This window comes from Echeneis naucrates, chromosome 12, assembly GCF_900963305.1.
Source record: "Echeneis naucrates chromosome 12, fEcheNa1.1, whole genome shotgun sequence".
Lineage (NCBI taxonomy): Eukaryota > Metazoa > Chordata > Actinopteri > Carangiformes > Echeneidae > Echeneis > Echeneis naucrates.
The window spans coordinates 17,713,588-17,732,463 of record NC_042522.1 but is presented as its reverse complement, the minus strand read 5'-3'; the positions used below and the strand labels follow the sequence as shown (position 1 = coordinate 17,732,463).

Below are 18,876 nucleotides of genomic sequence, written 5' to 3'. Positions count from 1 at the left end.
AATGATATATATTCTTTTCCTGAGTATCTTCTGCTTAAATAAAACCTCACATGTCCGATTATTCTAATTTCTTCCTGGTTTTGTCTATGAATGTATGAAAACAGTGACAGCTGTTAAGGTTTACCTTCTTATCCTCGTCCACATCCATGACCTCAGCATGAATTCAGTCGGATTGGAAGAGTGTTGGTATCAAAAAAATGTCATCACAGGTTGTGATGCTTATCTGGCCAAATAATTAAAAACGTTAGCGTACGAAGACTGCATCCATTTACGAGCTGCAGCTGTTCCAAAGCTCTCGTTTTGACCCATCCAGACTGCAACGCAACACAAATCCAAAACTAGTAGCATCATCAATATATGGATAGCTGCAACTTAAAGCTCCGCTGTCTCCCTCAGTACAACCTCACAAAGCCACAGCTTCTTGTTGATAACTGTAATTGTCATAAATGGATGCGGTAGGAAGCTTTACATTAACATTGTGATTTATATGCTCGTCCTGTTAATCGCTAACATCTCTCTGTGGCTTATTATCCTCTCACCCACCACTCATAAAGGAAATCAATAAGCACCTTTTCCAAAATCTAAAACTATCCCTTTGAGTTTAAGTTTGTTGCCTTTGAAAGTCTGTGGAAGCTGTTGAGAAGCAAATAGTCAAGGTCAGTCACGTAATGGTTTGCTCCCTCATGTACCGTTAATTACTGCACTTTCCTAAACGTCCTCATCTGATGTAAAATCACTTCAGGTGATGTTGAAGCACTAAATTAGTTTGTGGCCGCAAAGCAACCCAATCAGTGGGGTGTCTTTTCTGGGATGGCTGCTAATTTTAAAGATGGGGTCAGCGGGATTATCTGGGGGAAGAGGCCAGAGTAATGACACAATTGAGAGACAAAGACATCAGGACAAAAAAAAAAAAGAAAGAAAGAGAAAGAAGAGAGGAGCCATTGTGCAACAGAGCAGATCTCCTCGGAGTTAATTACCTTTCATTCATTTTCATTCAGCCTCCTCATGATGATGCGAGGGGAAAGGGGCCATGCTGTGGACGATAAACAGAGGACTAATGAAGATGTGTCATGGAGTCATGGAGGAAATGAACCGAGGGGAAAAAACTAGTTCAAAAACATTAAGAGACGCAACATAAATTTGAGCTGCTGGAGCCGGAGAGCGGTCGGTGTCCCACCTTCCAGAACAAGTGCACATCCATGTAGTTGGAGGAAAGACCGAATGCCGGCGAAAATCTTGTGTGATCTGTGCCCGCCGTGGCTTTTTCTGCAGCAGGCCTGCAGATGCTATTTTCTTCCTCGGTAGGTTATCTGCAGAGTCTGCTTTGAGGTCCAGATAAGCCGGGTCAGCTGTAGGGCTTCTGAAAGGAAAGTAAGACCAGCACAAATTTAAAACACATGAACACTTCAGTCTTTCCATTACATATCCGCCCAACACCGTGGCGTGGCATTTATTAAAAAAAAAGCCGGTGCCCAGGTGGTACAGCTGTGTGTGTGCGTTACTAAGAAGTAGTTTTGAAAAGTTAACTTTGCCATAAAAAGATCTTTGCTTGGAATTCCATTTCTGGGCGTCTGACAGCGACACACTGGCCCCTGACTCAGTCCCTCTGCCTGAGGCGGATCGGTCTTCAGCTGCCTGTCTGAATGCTGATGTAACTCAGAGGTCAGAGCGAGCACAACCCAGCGGACGGCTCTCTCATTTTGAAAACATCTCTGACATGATCACATTGTCTGTTTGTGTAAGTCTGGAACGGTCTAAAGCAGCTCCACCCTGTATGGTATGAACTTTGCCTTGCTACCTACCCTTTCGCCCGGCTGATGAAATTCCCACTAAATCCTCGGGGAAAGTGTTGGCTTTGATCTGTGTGTAATCCAAAATATTAATAATTAATATGCTGTATTTTCATTTGCAAAATCACATAACACAACTTGCTCAGTATCTTTGAGGAATCGTTGCTTGAAGCTATATATTCCAATATCGCTTCAAATTACACCCCTTTAGGGTCTGTAGGAACTAACATGAATGAATTTTACTTCAACGATTGGTCAGCAGGCCTTAAAATACCAAAACCAAAGACGAATTGATACAACTAACAAGAATTGTCTCTTTAGAGTATCAGAGCCACTGATCACTGAGGGAAGAGTAAAAATATTACAAGCAAAAAGGACATTAAAAGCATCATTAGTGTTACAGATACTGTTGTTGATAACACCATTTGGGGGTGTGCATTATTTCTGGAATATTTCAACTTTAATATCAGAATCTGACATTGTTTTCTTTGTTTCCTATAAGTGCCCATAAAAATCCAGGAAATTTATGAACACATAGTTTCGCTGAGTAGTTGGACTGAAAACTCTTCATGAGATGTTTGCTAAAAATGACAGTACTTTTTAAAAGGACCTTTGTAATCTGTGTTTTGTTTTTGTTTTTTTTTTTACAGATTCCTGTTTTCAGTGGGGACCAGTGGGATTGGGCGTGAGTGCAGCAGACTGGGAAAGGAAGCCATTAAGTACTCAGACAAACTACTAATACACTGTTGGCTTTGGTCTCTGTGGGATTTGACAATATGAATATAGCAGAGGGTAAAAACACACTTATCCTCTCAGATTTGTTTGGAATTATTGCTTTTTTTGTTTTTTATATATTTATATAAAATAAATATATTTATATTTATATATTTTATTATATATCACAAAATCTATATAAATAAATGAATTTTTATGAATATCTGTGACCCGACGTGCTTCAGTAACTTGAGAACAAGTGAAAGTAATATGAAGTTCATTAGATTTCATCTCTATGTGTCTAAATGTGCACGAGTGAGATGCGGTTCATGCCCTTGTTGCCAGGCGACAGTTCAAATATGTACATTGTTTTTTTACCACAATCGTGCAAATGTTCAGACTGCCCACTCAAAACGCTCACTGTTGGTCTGTTCAGCCGAGCTCTGCATAAGCTAACGGCCCCCGAAGGATTCGCAGTGCTGACGGGTTGAGCCATCGGTGGTATGTTCTGGTGCGGGGGTGTGGGATAAGACCTACTTCCTGGTGGACAGGAAATTCAACTTCCTGTCTTGATTAATGGTGGGGGACTGAGGGGCCTCCTGCACACAGAGCTCCTATAATTCACCTTGAGTGGTTTTTTTTTTTTTTTTTTGGTGTTGTTGTTGTTGTTTTTCTTTCTCTTCTGGTTCTCAGCCGTAGAGTATTTGAGAGAAATCATCTTGTGACTTTAAATATCCTAGATAAGGTTAGTTCAGCATCTCAGCAAATGTTGTGCCAGCCCAGAGATTGTTTGTTTATTTCCCAAGCCCCCTCCGCCCCCAGTCTATTTTGTTTGTGAATGCATGACGGTCAGGATCCAGTAAAACTGGTGTTTCTCAACCTGGTGTCACCGGTCAGGAGCTGTGTCGAGGGCGAGGAATGTAAACACTGAACAGAGACTCCAGACTGCTCGGAGCTGCAGGAATGCTGCTGCAGACTCTCACTAATGGGATGTTCGAATTGTTACTAACCAGGACACGTCAGGTTTGAAGCAGGAGGGCTTCGCGAGTGGCGAGCCGCTTTGCAATATATTTCACTGATGAAAAAGTGTGAGAAGGGGGCGTAGGAAGTGAGAGGGGATGCAGGCCATGCAGGGAGGGAGGAGAATAGAGAGGTGCTTTTTAAGATTTCATGTTCTCCTCCAGCCCCCACAGTTTGCAGATAAAGGTTGCCGTTGCCAAGGTGATTTGACAGAGAAAGGGAAAGTATCTGGCTGTGTTTCGCCTGTTCTTGTGCGGGAAGCTTAGAAGCCAGAGGCATAGATAAGATGATTTCAGTCCCTCCTCCACAGAACAAAAGCTGTACGCATGATATACTACTTTAAATACCTCACAACACTTTGGCTGCTGTATTCACTCCAAAGCTGCCTAAATATGTGAAACATGCAGTAATGAGAAAGCCGTGCCGAGGCTGCCTTTTCCCCCTCTAAACGTGCACAATCATACAAATCATCTGCAGACAAAGTGGCAGAAGGTATACAGTCAAGAGGAAAAAACTCTTATGTTTATTAGCCATGAATTTCACATTGTGAAAAAAATCACATGTACAAAATAATGCCATAAAAATAGAAAATAAACTCTTACATGACAAAAGAAAACAGACGAGAAAGAAAGCGACGCGCATCGACAGCGTTCTCTGTCTAATTTACATCATTAAGTGAAGTGGGATTCTGCGCTCCGCACCGAGCCAGCTGGACTTCCAGATAAAACGGGGAGTAAGGGGAGCACAAGAGCAGGAATGGGAAATGCCACTCAGCAATTAGGAGCAAATTGAAGGGGCATTCATTACTTGCTGTTGTCAGGGAAACTTGTGTTCGACGGGGGGAAGAAATCCTCTCATCTGATTGGTGGGGCCAGAGGCTTCTGTGTTCAATGGCTGGAGGTCAACATTTTGGAGCAGCAAAGGTCTCAGGGATGAACTTTTGGCGTGGCTTAAAGAGCTGAGAGGGCTGTTTAGTGATCGATCCCATCATATCGGATTTGACTGATGAATCCACAAGGACAGACATTTGAAAAAAAATTAAATAAAAAAAGGGAAAAAGAAAAGAATATATACACATTGCACCGAAACATTAGCTCTTACATTGAAATTCAATTAATATTCAATCGTAAAACGTCAATGTTCAGGTCACCTAGACAGACAGACAGACAGACAAAAAACACTGATTAGAGTTACCAAGAATTTCATACGCAAGTGTTTAGGACATTCTGGCTTTTTGTTATTTGAGAACTTGCAGCGTTTTCTTTCTTTCTTTTTTTTGTTTCCTTTTTTGTTTTTTATGTGCATCATTAACACTATGATGAAAAGCACTGCGGTGTCTGCCCTTTCAACGCACAGCTTACTGGATTCAACTCTTTCTCAACTTAATGGTGAAGAAGACTGAATTGACCAAACCCCCAACCCCCCCCGCAAAATGAGCCAAGTTAGCGCATGTGACAGTCACCCAGCTGTCCCAAAGACAGCTGCGCCGGCTGGTGCATTCCTAACCGTGTCAGGGTGATGTTCCTGATAGCGTCTGGGTCGCATACTGCACCTCTGCAGCAGCCTTATCTGTTTTATGGTTCATATCTTCTTGGTTTTGTCGGCCCTGGTGGTCCACTTTAAGGCTGGTTTGGACCCGGCTTATAGCTTGAAGAGAATCTATCTGAAGTAAAATGATTATTTCTTTCTTTCTTTCAACCCCATCCAGTCTTCTTATTTTGGGCAGCGACCCTGTGGCCTTAAATGCGTTGCATCATCAGTAAATCGTCGCAATTCTTCCTCTTCCGTCCGCACTCTGACATAACTGAAAAGCCCGGGAGAGTCGCAGCTCCCTCTCTCTTTTAGAAGAACTACTTCCTCCCAGGAGAGACTGAACTGTGCAAAATGCAGCCCAACTGAGATTTAAAAAAAAAAAAAACACAACACCTGGCCATGCATGACATAACCCAAACATACATTCACGTACAAATGCAGGCAGAGAAGAAATAAATAGGATTAATCATAGGATTAATGCAACAGAGTAATCATCGTCATATAAATTAAGACTACATTGCAGCAAGTTTAGAAAGAAACTGATTCATTTTCAGTTTAGGTTAAGGTGACAAGATTTCTGTGACCACAGAAGAGTTCATGCCAGTTTTACTGAATCACTATGAGTGGACATGCTCTAAAAAGGCTTTATCTATGACCTAGCAAGCAAGGCGCCGCTTTGATCGGAATAACAGAAGCACAGCCGGTCTATTACAGCATTAAGTGAGCAGCTGAATGCGGCCCCCTGTATGTGGAGGGTTTGTTAACCGACACTCAGCGGGCGATTATGCATAGCTGCAAAACAGCAAACATGTAAGGTCGTGACCCCAGAGGCACCTCGACACCACCGCCTCCACTACCCTTCGCCACGCACGGATGACACCCCCCCAGCCCAATCCTCTTCTACCTCAGCTGGTGTTGCTCATCAACACCTCGTGGCTTTCACTGACAGTGAACTGCCAAAGCCTTCATTAGAGGAACAGTCGAAGGTTTGTATCTGCCTCTACGCCTTTTATGGAGAAAAGAAAAAGATACAATGGGTGAAAGAAAAGAGCTTATTAGAGGATAGAAGGGGGAGATCTGCTCCTTCATTGTGCCTTTTTATAAATCAGTTGTATTCAGTCAAACTGAGTCGCTTTCTCTTAAGCACACCAGTCGTTGCATTCTCCCGCCCTCCATCTCAGCAGAACATTCATCATGCTATACTGTACATTGCAGTCTCTGATTTTTTTTTTTCTTCCTTCTTTTTTAATCACAGAGAAAAACATCAACACAAGCCTGCCATGACTACATGGGCAAAATGCAGGTCATGTAATATATCTGCAGTCCTCATATGGCAGCATGAAAGCCTGATATGCTAGATGTCGGCAGGATTTGGGATTTGAGCCTCATGTGATGAGCTGCAGCAGTTTGTTTTGTTTGCTTGCGCGAGTTCCTGCTCTGCATGTCTCAGCTTCCTTTCCTCAGAAAACCAGAGATGACATCATTCCGATAAAGCGGTCCAGCTGCACGTGTCTCTGGCGCTGCATCTTTGCAAACATTTAGATGAATGTGGGTGTCTGTACATCACTGCTCGATGTCTCTTTTTGGAGGAGGAAGATGTGTGCCCCTTCACAGTCGGAGTCCAGTAAATGATGCAAAACAGGGAAATCTGAGGGGAGAAAGGAAAAGAATAAATTCTTAAACGGGAAAATATATACAAAAGTATGAACATACTTGACACTAGTACAAAACAAACCCAATAACTGAGGAGGCTGAGACATAAAACTCTAGATTACCGCTAAACTGTCTTTTTTCAAAGAGATGAGCCGACGGAGGATGAAATAAAATCAATCAATCACCTGTGCAATATTAGACGATCCAATGCAATAGCTATCGATTTAACTCTACTGAAGCCCCCCGTTTGATGTGCACTTGTGCTGTAATGCATTTTATTCATTCCCTTTACAATGTGACACCGACATAAACCACAGCCTCAAAAATAAATAAATAAACAAATAAATAAATAAAAAAATCGCCATAGAAATGAAACGACTTTTCCCCAGGCATCACAAAATTGTGTTTGATTTTCAGAGGTCCTATATTTCATTACGTTTTTCAGGCATTGCTGCATCTCTCACTAGACTAATAGATTCAGTAAATCCACCTACTCTGCTTCCACAGTACAGTCTGGCATACGTCCAGCATCTTATCTCCTCCGTCAGACTACTACACTTTTCGAATTTTACTCGCAGAATTTCACTCTGACCTTTCCATTTTTAAAGTGTTTACTTAATATGTACTTATCTGTAGTCAGGCAGTGCTCTGTGTGTATAATGTGAATGTAATATCATCAGCTATCTGTCTGGAGTTAGGAGTCTTTCACTTGCTGTCGGTGCTGGTGGAGACATACATGCGACGAGCGAATGAGAATCCTGCAGGGCGCTTTGTACTCGACAGCAAACGGAAATATCTTGGCGGTGATGAAGCCGTGAACCTTTCTCGAGGTCACAATGATCATTTGTTGGAGCACAGACTGGCTAATGGCCAGATCCCAGTTTTTTTCATTTGGAGAACGGGAGATATAAATGTCTGAGTGAATTTACCTTTGAGAAGTCCGACATTTTGAGAAATGGGCTTGTGTACTGTCTGGATGCTCAATGCAAAGCCAGCGTCAGAAGACTGTTAGCTTAGCTTAGCACAAAGAATGGAAACAAGGGGAAACAACTAGCCTTCCCCATCTGAAGCTAAATCCACCATCTAGCCCTTCTAGAGCTCAAAAGCTTTAACAAATTTAATACAAAAATTAACACATTACATTTGCCCTGTCTAAACCACACAAAATGTGTAAAAATGAATCAGTGTGGCTCCACAGTGTGCGACGTGCCAGATTATTTCTTGGCCACGAGCAGTAACTTCCTTGAGTCTAAGCTAAAGTAACCAGCTGCTGGATGTAGTTTCAGGCTCTTAGACAAGAGTTGAGTTCAAATTGGAAAACTGTCATATTTTATTTGACCATGTGAGTCACACATCTTGTGATTTCTTATCCTTTCTGCGTGTGTGTTCCTGTTATCGACATCAATGAAGACAAGCGGAAGATTGATGTTGTCTGGTTTTGTCGGTACCGTTTGCCCCCAACGAAAAAAGGGTTTCCAAGAAAAAGAGAATTTTTTAAAGGAGGAAGTGAGAATTGTTCCCTTGGGAAACACTGAGAGCTCCTTTTTTCTCACGCAGCTACAGTCTCCTTCTGTGAGGTCTAACATACTTCCTTTCCTTTTCATTCCTAAACAGTCAGCCTTCTTTTCCAGTCCTCCACATTTTGTCTTTTCACCGCGTGCAGTGAGTAGACTGTCAGTTGCCATGACAGGCAGGCACACACACACACACACACACACACACAAAAAAAAACAAATTCAGTATCAAATTAGTGGCAGGATTATATCCTTGACTGAGCACTGTCGTACTGGCTTAGAGGTAGTTCAAACCTTCAGTCTAGTCTCTGCTTTTCAGAGATGAGTCGGTGAAAAGAAAGGGAATAATAAGTCTTCAAAAATATTTCATCCTGTAGAGAGGAGGAACAGTATGGGAGCAGTGAAGCTGCTCTGAGCTGCTTCCTGGCTTTATTAAACGGTGTAGACAGCTCGGGAGTCGCTGTGCTTTTCTGCTTTCTCAGGCCGCCAACTGTTTTGGGCCTACAGCGAAATAAGAAGGAATACGTGCCGGGGAATCGGCGTAGGGTGCAGGGTTTGTGCGACGCGATGTGATCGGGACTCTGCAGCCTGCAGGAAGCAGAAAGATCAAGTTTGCCAGCTGACCACACATGCTCCACATACGTCTGGCCTGTTTGCACTCAGAGCGGGAGTGCAGGGTGACATCGAGGACAAGAAGACGCTGATAGAGTCTCCTTCAGCAGAGGTGGGGAGGGGGAGGGTAGGATCCTCACTTCCTCTCCTGAGACTCCTCTGTTGCCTCTGCTTGTAACCGATGATGAATGGTTTCCGACACCGTGTGAGGCGCTGGCTGCCTCCCTCTCACCCAAACTAAAGACCATAACTTCAACAAAGGAAGGCGACTGAGAGTGGATTAGCCTCGCCAGGGTGTTGTAGCCTGCTGGTGTGGCTTGTCTAATTGGCAGACCCTGTTTTCCTTCTTTGAGAGATTTCCCCCACAGGAGCAATAAAAGTATCCTATTCTCTTTCAATTACCCTCTCTGTCCTTCAGCCCATCCCCACAGCTGTATAACTCACTTAACCAATTCACACAAGCCCCTATCAATCCCCCCACGGTCCCCCTCCCACCCCCACACTCCCCTCTATATTCCCCTCCAGCTTCTGTCAGTTTTTCTTATCGTGGAAACCGGAAAGCCTGAGCTGACCCGACCCACACGGTGGACAGCAGAGGGGGAAAAAAATAAAAAAAATAGATGCAGCAGAACTAAAAGAGATCGTCTTTTTTGATTCCACAGTTTTCTCTTCAGAAAGTGGCAGCTGCATTAAACGCAATTCACAGATTCAGGTGTAGCCTCGAGCCACTTCCCTCAGACGGAGATGAGCAGCAGGTCTTTCTAGTTCCACATATTTTAGCACCCATATTTATATCTTCAAACTTTCTTCCGTTTTTAACAGCAGTGCCGCCAACCAAGACTTTAAAATGGGCTGTAATGTGCTAATTTCCCTTACCTGATGAAAATGGTGCGCGCGGAATGGTTTTGGGCTCAAGCAGGCAGATGTTTCCAGGTGCTGACGAAAGCAGTGGGAATGAGCGAGTATGGCACGGTGGTGATGCTGTTCCAAGCATCCAGTGTGGGGTCGTAGCAGTCCAGAGTCTTACACCGCTGCGTGCCAAAGTATCCGCCCACCACGTACAGTTTGTTCCCTGATGCCACAGCCTGGCAGCTCATCCGCTTGGCTGTCACATCGCCCACTTTAGTCCACTGGTAGCTCTCGCTGCTGAACTTGTAAGCAGAGCATGCTGAAAACTCTGTATCCCCGCCCATGACGAAGATCTGGTTTCCCAGCACAGCGGCGGCCGTGTAGCGCCACGGTTGCGGGCAGGACGCTGGCACGGTCCATCGATTCTCCTGCGGATCGTAGCACTGCACCTTGGGTAGCTTGTCGTGGGTGACGCTGGTTCCCCCGAAGGCGAACAGCTTGAGCTTGACGCTGACCACCGCCGCGTTGCTCACGCCTTCTCGCAAAGGAGCCACCATGGTCCACTTGTTTGCCACCGGATCAAACTGTTCCACCTGTTTGAGCGACACTGACGGAGAAGCTGGGAGGCAACCGGTCGCTGCCGTGTGACCTCCCACCACGTAGAGGCAATGTTTGAGCTCTGCGGAGCCATGGCCAAATCTAGCGATGAGCATGGGAGCAGCTTTGGACCATTCCTCGTGGACAGTGTCGTAGACCCATACATCTTTGGACACACCGTTCTCTGAGCCTCTCCCCCCAGTGATGTACACCTTACAGCCGATGGCGCAGGCACTGAACTCCTTTCTGGGGCTCGGGATATCAGCTTTGGGTATGATCTCTTTGGCCTTCTGGTCAACTAGGTACAACTTGTCACACATGAATGTCTGCCCTCCCAGAAGAAACAAGGCATGGCTGGTTTTTCTCGGTCGAGCACATGGACTGTTAACGACGCCATCGTTCTGCAGGATTTTCAGCTTACAACGGATGGCTTCGTCCACCAGCTCCTTGCTCTTGGGCTGGGCGTTGATCAGCTCCTCTGTTGAGACGTTCTCCATCAGAAAGATGGCGGGCAGCAGGGCGAGGCGGACCGTTCTCAGAAGCTCTGGAAGGTGGCAGTGCCTCCTCTCCAGGTCATAGTTGATCCAGTTAAGGGCAGCTTCATAAACCAGTCTCTCGTCTTCTGTCTCGAGCTCCTCGTGTGATAAAAGCTGGACCACCATATCTTTGGGCAGCTGAAGGAAGTCCTCTGTCTTGCAAATGGCAGGGAAGTTGCTGAGGCACATGCCCCAGGAGAGCTCCGACAGCTTGGTGCACTGGTGGGCGTCGGACAGCAACAGCATGCCAAGGCAGTTAGAGGGGTGAAGGTTTCTCTCCAGGAATTCAGCGCAAGCGTCGCGAATGTCCTGAAACTCCAACATGTCCCCCGCTTCCAGTAGTGACTCGGCGTTCTCCTCGTTGATGACCACACGTGACGAGTATGCGTAATCCAGCAGAAGCTCTAAAACCTCTGGGTGGATGGAGTCGTGGAAGTCGACCTCGCTGGCCTGGCTCTCCCTCAGCCCGCCGCTGAACATGGCCTCGAAGTAGCGGCTGCAGGCCGCCAGCACGGCCCGATGGCAGGGGAAGGAGCGGCTGCCGGCATGAAGCAGGACGTCTGTGAAAAGCCTTTGCTGCCGCAGCGAGTTCAGGTGCATCAGGACGCTGTCGGCATAGGAGGACTTGTGGAAAAGGTAGATATTCATGGAGCCGGTGCTGGCCCGCGATTTTCGGTTCTCATGGACGCACACGGACATTTTCATTGAATCCTGAAAGAGAAAAGACAAGAAAAATCTCTCCTTAGTGCAATTCATCGATTCACCCAACTACTATATCTTCCAGCTGACCATGCAGCATCATGATAACGGCTTTCTTGTGAAGAGGAAGGGAAGCAGTCAGTTTGTTATTAAGACAGTGAAAGGAAAGAAATAAGGTCATTAAAGTCTTCTGCCCTTAAATCTGTCTAAATTCACCACATATCTTAACTCCTCTAGTCTCTTCTTCCAGCATAATTCAGTCAATTTTTTAATATTTTTCATGACATTCATAATCCACACTCCTTTTTTCTTGTCTGTGTTGCGATAATTGTTGATAAATTTCAAAGTGACCTGAGACCTTGACACAACGACCTGTTTCATACGTTGGCTCAGTATTAACTCCTCTCATGTAGATTTATAAGCAAGAAAAGAGGAGAGTAAGAAATGTACAGAAGCAGAAGTAACAGCCTCCCTGTCCTTTCTCCATCCTTGCACAGAGTTCGCTTTCATTCCACCCAATTTCCAGACACGTCAAGTGCTTCCAGCACCCTATTTCCAGAGGAACTGAGGCCCTGTCTGACCTAGTAAATGCACAGCTGACAGATTCTTCGACCAGACCTTTCAAGCCCCCAGCCTGCTGCGGGCTCCGTCTTGAGGAGCAATATTTTGTGAAATGATAGAAGTAAGATTAAATTTAACAGTGAACCTCGACACCCTTTGCTCTCCGCTCAAAATTTGTGTTTGCGAATCGAAACAGGCTTGAGCTTTTATCCACAGCATGTTTGAAAATTCCTCTAAATCTGTCAGGGGCAATAGATTGTGTTGTTGACTTTTCAAGGCATTGCTGTTTTCAGAGGTGGAAAACCATCCACTAAAAAAAAAAAAACAACTTTTCTAAAAACTCTGGCAGCACTCTGTGTGCTCAGCACAAACACAGTGAAATAACTAACTTTATAGCTTCGAGGCAAGCCATGGCACATGACAGACCTGTATTTTTTCACTATTTTTATTTTCTCAATGCTAAAATCTTCATAATTCTAACTGACCAAGCTGGAGCTGACCAAATAGATTATTGTCTGTTTTGCTAAACTCGAGGAGCTGAGGTTTTGACACTGAAAAGGTTGATTTTCACTAAACGAGTTCAAAAGTTTCCAGATGTCATAAATGATTCCTCTAGAATGCAGCCGCAGAGACGAGAGGACAGTTTTGATTTTCCTTGAGTTGCATCATCTGCTCCAAAAAATATCTTCTCACAATGCTGCCTCCTGAATACACAATCCAGTTTGCACCCTGCAGGTACTTCGTGAAAGTCCAACTTGGCCTCCTGCTGAGCAGCATCAGCCACATCGGCTTTCACTGAACTGCACTGTTACTTGTTATTAATCACATGAGGATGGCGAAGAGCACAAACCTGCTGCTTGTGTTAGCATAATGTATTTAAGATACCTGCATAGCATTTCAATCCGGAGCCAAAGCTGCAGGCTAGAATGGAGCTGTGTGAGCAAAATACTAAGATGACCTCTACAAATGATATGTGCAGCCAATGTTTTGTCTTAGAGGAATAGTTTGACTTTTTGAAAAATGAGTTTGTTCACTTTTGTGCCTAATAATTGGATTCCAGCTCCACACAGTCAAGTTTTAATAATAAGGGGAATTTCTATCATTAATCAGAACTTGATTTCATGCTAAACCATTCTTGATTTTGGTTCAGCAGGATTTATTGCATTCCAGCGCTGACAAAACTGGCAACCCGTCATCTCCTGGCCTCTGGCTTAGTCAGCTATAACAAGGCCATCCTCTCTTTCACTCCCTCTCTTGCACATTCGCCAACACACACACGCACACACACACACACACACACACACATTGCAGCTCATGTTTTCGTATCAGATGTAGGATGTAAGTGGCTTGATTGAACAAACCAGGCACTAAACCTGAGCGGAGGCTTACACATGGTAATCACTGACATGTTCATAAATGTAACAGTCTGTAGTCCAGATTTCATGTTCACTAGCATGCAACACTTAAATTAGTATTTGTTAGTGTTTCAGACCTGGTGATCTCACTTCCAGCATGCAAACCATAATTGTTACCTTTTTTCAGTGACTCAAACAGGAAGTACGTTATCTGATCTTGATAAAAAAAAAACACAGCATGTCACAGTTTAAGTCTCCCCAAAAGCTAAACCTATCCAATCATTTAATCTTAATATAATATCTTTGACTTTTACTTTAATTGCCTGGTGGTCAGAAATATTATGAGTTGTATATTGCTGTTTTTATTATTATTATTATTATGACCAAGGTGATTGGCTGCTGGCCAAAAACAAAAAGTTTTTCAATTTTATCAAGCAATGGCCAAAGTTTTTCGGAAAAGGAGCTCCTTCATACATGCCATGAGCACACGAGAGCTTTAGAACAAGGGAAGCAGTAAAACCACATTTGCATTTTGGAGCATCAAGCTTGGATTACCAAGTGGAAGTAGCCTGCAGGTCCTGAAAACCCTTTGTTCATACATTTGTAATTTAAATTGGATTTTTCCTTTGTTCTCCTCTGCTTGTTCCCCAACATTTGTCCAGCAAGACTGTTTTATTATTGTGAGCCAAACTCTAACAAGAACAGAGTCCAAGGATTCTTATAGACGTGTTTGATTCTGCTGCTCGTCGCTCAAAAGCAGCGATTTAGACAATAGGCTGTCTGTAATGTGAAGATGTAACCGACCACACATCCCTCTGGACGTGGACTAAAACACAGGCTAATAAGAAAATCGGGTAGCTTCAATCAGACGTGGCCGCATTAAATTAGAGCTTTTACTTTCATCTGGTTGTTCGCTTTAACCAAGTTACAGTGAGACTGAAAACATCTTGAGTGCAACAAGTTGCTTTGAAACTTGACATCAACATCTCATGCTTCAAGACTTTATGACAATGACATAAATGATTTGATTATAATTAGACCGTCAAAGAAGTTTATCAAAGGAAAATCTAAAAAAAAAAAATCACAACAAAAGACAAAGAGGCTGATAATGAGTCATTTTAAATCCCTGCTCTTACTCTTTCCTCAGGGGGAGAGGAAAAACTTCACCGTCTTTGGCTGCCTCACTTAGATTTATAATTGATTTTATGATGCAGCAAATTCCACAAAAGTCACATCACTGATGATTTATATATAATTAGCAGGGAGTCTAAATTCCTCTTTCATGAGTTACCAAACCAACCGATTACCTGTCGCCCTCATGATGTGATGATGTGGCTGTTTTGTTTTTTGGCTTCACTGTGTTTCCTCATTCTTTCTGATGAGCGTTTTTATTCACTTTGACATTTATTGTTGAGAGAGTGTCACTCTGTTTGTGCACAGAAACTATGAAGATTGATTGTTTACATGAACAACCGGAGCGATCGTGGACCGGCTGAGTGACAGTGAAGAAATCACCAGGTATTTTAAGGTTTGCTTCAGTTGAGGGTTTTATTATTATTATTATTATTATTATTATTAGGCAGAGATGGTGAAAAAGATCTAGAATCTGATTCTCAAATGTGGGATTTACTCCTCTCCTCTTCCACATGAGCAATTACCTTTATTTTTTGGACTGTTTGGACAAGCATGTTCATGATGTAAATCTTTAGAGCAATTGTCAGATTAGTTCCAGCCCTGAGGCCGACCGCTACCATCAATAATCATCAACAACCAGAGCTCATTGTCCTCTAATTTGCTTTTGGTCCTGTGATTGATCTCATAGATCTATTTTCTGTTGCAGTAACAGACACGGCGCATTCACGCCAACGTGCCTTGCTAGGAGCAAACGATGCCAGCATTGTGAGAGCGTGCCGGCTGGCTGGTTGGCTGGTTGGGAGAGTTTTCATCCTCATTCCCCTCAAGAAAAAAGCAGATCCATAACAGGAAAGCACATATTCAGAAAGAACATGGTTTAAGAGAATAGGAAGAGAAAGAAAGATGGAAAGAAAAAAGGCATGCATGTGCAGCCTCTGGACTCTTTCTGAGGCCTGGCTGGCTGCAGTCTGTTTAAAATCATTGCCAGGTGTTCACAGTCAACCATGGACTCAGGAAGAGGGATGGGAGGGAGAGACTTCAAAAAGTAAACATCAGACTTATATGGGCCAAGTGTATACATCTGCCACTTAAAGAGACCAGGAAAAAAAAGGCACAATATGCAAAACAAGAGGAGAGAGCAGCAGCTATTGATCTGCCCCTGTCCATCCATCTGCATCCAAATCAACCTGAATCAGATTCATGTCTGCACACACGTGAAAGCCACTAAATGAACAAACGAACAATTCCAACACAACCTGGTGTCGCCTTTAAAACATGTGAAACATCCTGAGCGCTGCGGGAGGAGGACGCACAAAGGAGAAGGACTGCAGCTCTGTGGTAGAATTCAATAACAGCTCAGTGTGGAATAAATAAAAGCAGCCGTATTCAGAAACAACCTGTGGTCCGCTTTCTCTCCCGACTTTTCCATCATCAGGTGATCGGGAGGAAAGCGGCGGGTCTTTATATTAGAAATGAGACGTTATGGATGTGTGCAGGCTTTGGGGGTGGTGGTGGTGGTGGTGGGGGTGGTGGGGGTGGTGGGGGTGTTGGGGGGGTCGCCTACCTCTTTGGGTGAAAGCAGGAGTTCAACTGTGCCCGCTGGATCTCTGGAACATGCCACTCCGGAGAGAGCCACGATGCGGCCGTGCGCCCGGGGAGCGTGGCGACTCTTTGGGTTAGTTCCGAGGGGCCGCGATCTTCCCTCCTGTCTGGGCCAATTCCGGACGCTGCTGCTGAGCAGTGAGAGTGAGAGTGGCTTTGGCTGCGTTCACGGCTCGGACGGGCTCTGGAAGAGGAAGGATGGACGGGCTGACGGTGCTCCGGCGCCGCGGCTCCGCTCCGGTGTGGCGCTCTCTCCTCCTGCGCTCCCAGTCCTCTCTCTCTCAGATCAATGGGTGTGTTTACTGTGGGAAGGGGGCAGGACTGTCACCTCGTGCAGGAAATGAAGTGTGTGGTTGGTGGGGGGGGGGGTGGAGAGGAGAGAAGCCCCCCCCTCCCCTCCCCTTTATTTTTAAAAAAATAAAAATAAATAATAATAATAATAATAATAATAATAATAATAAACACGCATGTAATAATCAAATGGGGATTTTTTTTGTTGGTTTGTTAAACAGCCTTCAGTGATGGAAGCCCACCTATCTCCAGTCTGCACTGTTGTGACACCAATCACAACTTTTCCATGCAATTTTAATAAATCAGTGTAAAAACAATAGTTAGTAACAAGTGGCCCAGAGTTTCTGTTTTCAAAGTTTTACTGGAATAATGGGACTGCTGGTTAAACTGCCCCAGTAAGTTATATGTTGCTAGTTGGGGTAGTTCAGTAGCTCTCAGCCTTTACTGATTTCATCTCAGTGATGTTATACCTCAGAATTATACTGCAATGATCACATTTTACAGCATATTCTTGCTTTATGAAGAACGTGAATCATCGTGAATCAGTTTAAATCCATTTAATCTTGTTCAATTACAACACTAAGTGATGCTTAGATGTTGGTGGATCAGTGACGACGGTCCAACATTAACTGTGGCCTGTCAGCAGAGTAGATTCTGTCCCTGGTGACTTTTATGTGTAAACTCTGAGTGAAAAATTTAAGAGGCTGTGGTCATAAAGGGGTGTTTGTATGGTCTTTAAGTAAATGATCAGAATTTCCCTTCCCACAGTGTTTTGTGGAACTGTATTTGACTCTGGAGGAAAACATAAACATTATTTCATAGCCTGCATACGCAGATGTTATGTCTAGATTTCATCATGTGAACACATCTGTGGAAAATCAATAGGTGCCTGAGTCAGCTCCACCCTAAATGTTACTGTAATAGCTCATGATTCACATTGGATAGTTTAAAATATTTTAAATACATCAAATCTCCAACAATCTTTCTTATGTTGTCCATATCTGTCTAAAACTTTTTCCAGACTCTAGTCCCCATCTTGATGGATCCACAAGACTCACAGAGTCCCACCGCTGGAATTCCCTCGAGGAAAATGAAGGTATTGTTTGTCTTATACTTCTGTGGCATTGCTGTTTTAGAAACGCAGACTAAAGTCCACATATTGCAAAACAAGGTAGGAAGGTATAGGAAATACCATAAAATCTTACTGAGTCACAACAAATCCTCCACTGAATGTCACAGCCACGATATAAATCCTATAGGATTATAAAGACATTGTGGTTTCTGGCCGGGGCAGCTGGGAATGGGAAGTCCAATTTTATCCCTGGACATCTTGTGTGAGTCACATCTGTGGTCCTTTCACAAAGTACTTTTGGCTGTGACTAAACCCTCCAGTGGACCCTTGAGGCCGTAATTCCATTATTTTGTTTTGTTTTTATGTTGCAGTGAACTTGTGTTGCGGTGATTAGTTTCTTGCGTCCGGTTTTGTTTCCCATCAACAGTTTTTTATGAAGACAGAATCACACAATTAGTGTAGCCTGATGATATAGTGCAGGGTTCCTCTGAGAAGTGTATTTAATTATGGAGAAAACATTGTTATGGAGGCAAACACATCTTATGTGTGTTGTGAGAGACACCTAGTGGGCGACTCCTGGAGCTATACTGCAGAGGATTGGAAAAGGCCATGAAGGAAATAGAGACTGGCATGGAGACGGAATGAGTCTTGGCTTTCTTGGTTGGATTGGACGTTCGGTTTTCTTACACCTGGTGCTCACACACCCAAACACCACACACATTGGTTTTCTTGAAACAATTAGTTTATTTTAAAGAGTCATGAGTGATCTCCTCATATCGTCCTTCCTTTGAGCCAGTTCCTGATGCCACAAGGCCTCGAAACTGTCAAAACAAGTGACTTGAACTATAAGGGAGTTTGTTTTTTCTAGGAGTTTTTCAGATCTGGTTTTGATTATGAGTAAGTGTTAAAGGTCGTCGGGCCGGCTGATACTTGTTTCAGCACGACTTTGAGAGGAAATGACATCTGCCAGTGTTTCATTAAGTTGTTTTCCATCTTCAAACTGCCGCCCAAGTCTGTATGTGGATGAGAAAGAGATGCAGAAGCATCAACACGGATTCAGGAAGTCTTGACTCATATTTTTGTTTGTGGGTTGCATCTGTTTTTGTTTCACTTTTCAATTATTTATGTGACGACTTTTCAAATGACTGTAGCAGAAGGTTAAAGGAGGTTTTGTACTTTCTGTTAGCTCTCTCAGCAGCACCCAGAAACATGTATCATGCACTGCTATATTAATAATAATACAGTCAAAGAATAATACACCTGTCATTGTCAGCTACTTTTATCAGTGTGGTGTTTCTGATTAATAAATTTTACCCCGTTGAGCTGTGACAATATATCCCTGAG

General features: G+C 43.8%; 1 protein-coding gene across 1 annotated transcript; it reads right to left on the bottom strand.

Moving 5' to 3' along the window:
* Positions 1-4,010: 4,010 nt before the first annotated feature.
* enc1 (ectodermal-neural cortex 1) lies at positions 4,011-16,424 on the bottom strand. Its single transcript, XM_029516491.1, has 3 exons — positions 16,132-16,424; positions 9,713-11,529; positions 4,011-6,705 (listed from the first exon to the last, which is right to left on the bottom strand). Exon 2 carries the CDS (start codon positions 11,521-11,523, stop codon positions 9,748-9,750), a length of 1,776 nt encoding a protein of 591 aa, XP_029372351.1. The 5' UTR covers positions 11,524-11,529; positions 16,132-16,424; the 3' UTR covers positions 4,011-6,705; positions 9,713-9,747.
* Between the last annotated feature and the right edge of the window lie 2,452 nt (positions 16,425-18,876).

Coding starts and splice junctions, on each gene's coding strand:
- enc1 (XM_029516491.1), bottom strand. CDS start 11,523: ATGAAAATGTCCGTGTGCGTCCATGAGAACCGAAAATCGCGGGCCAGC.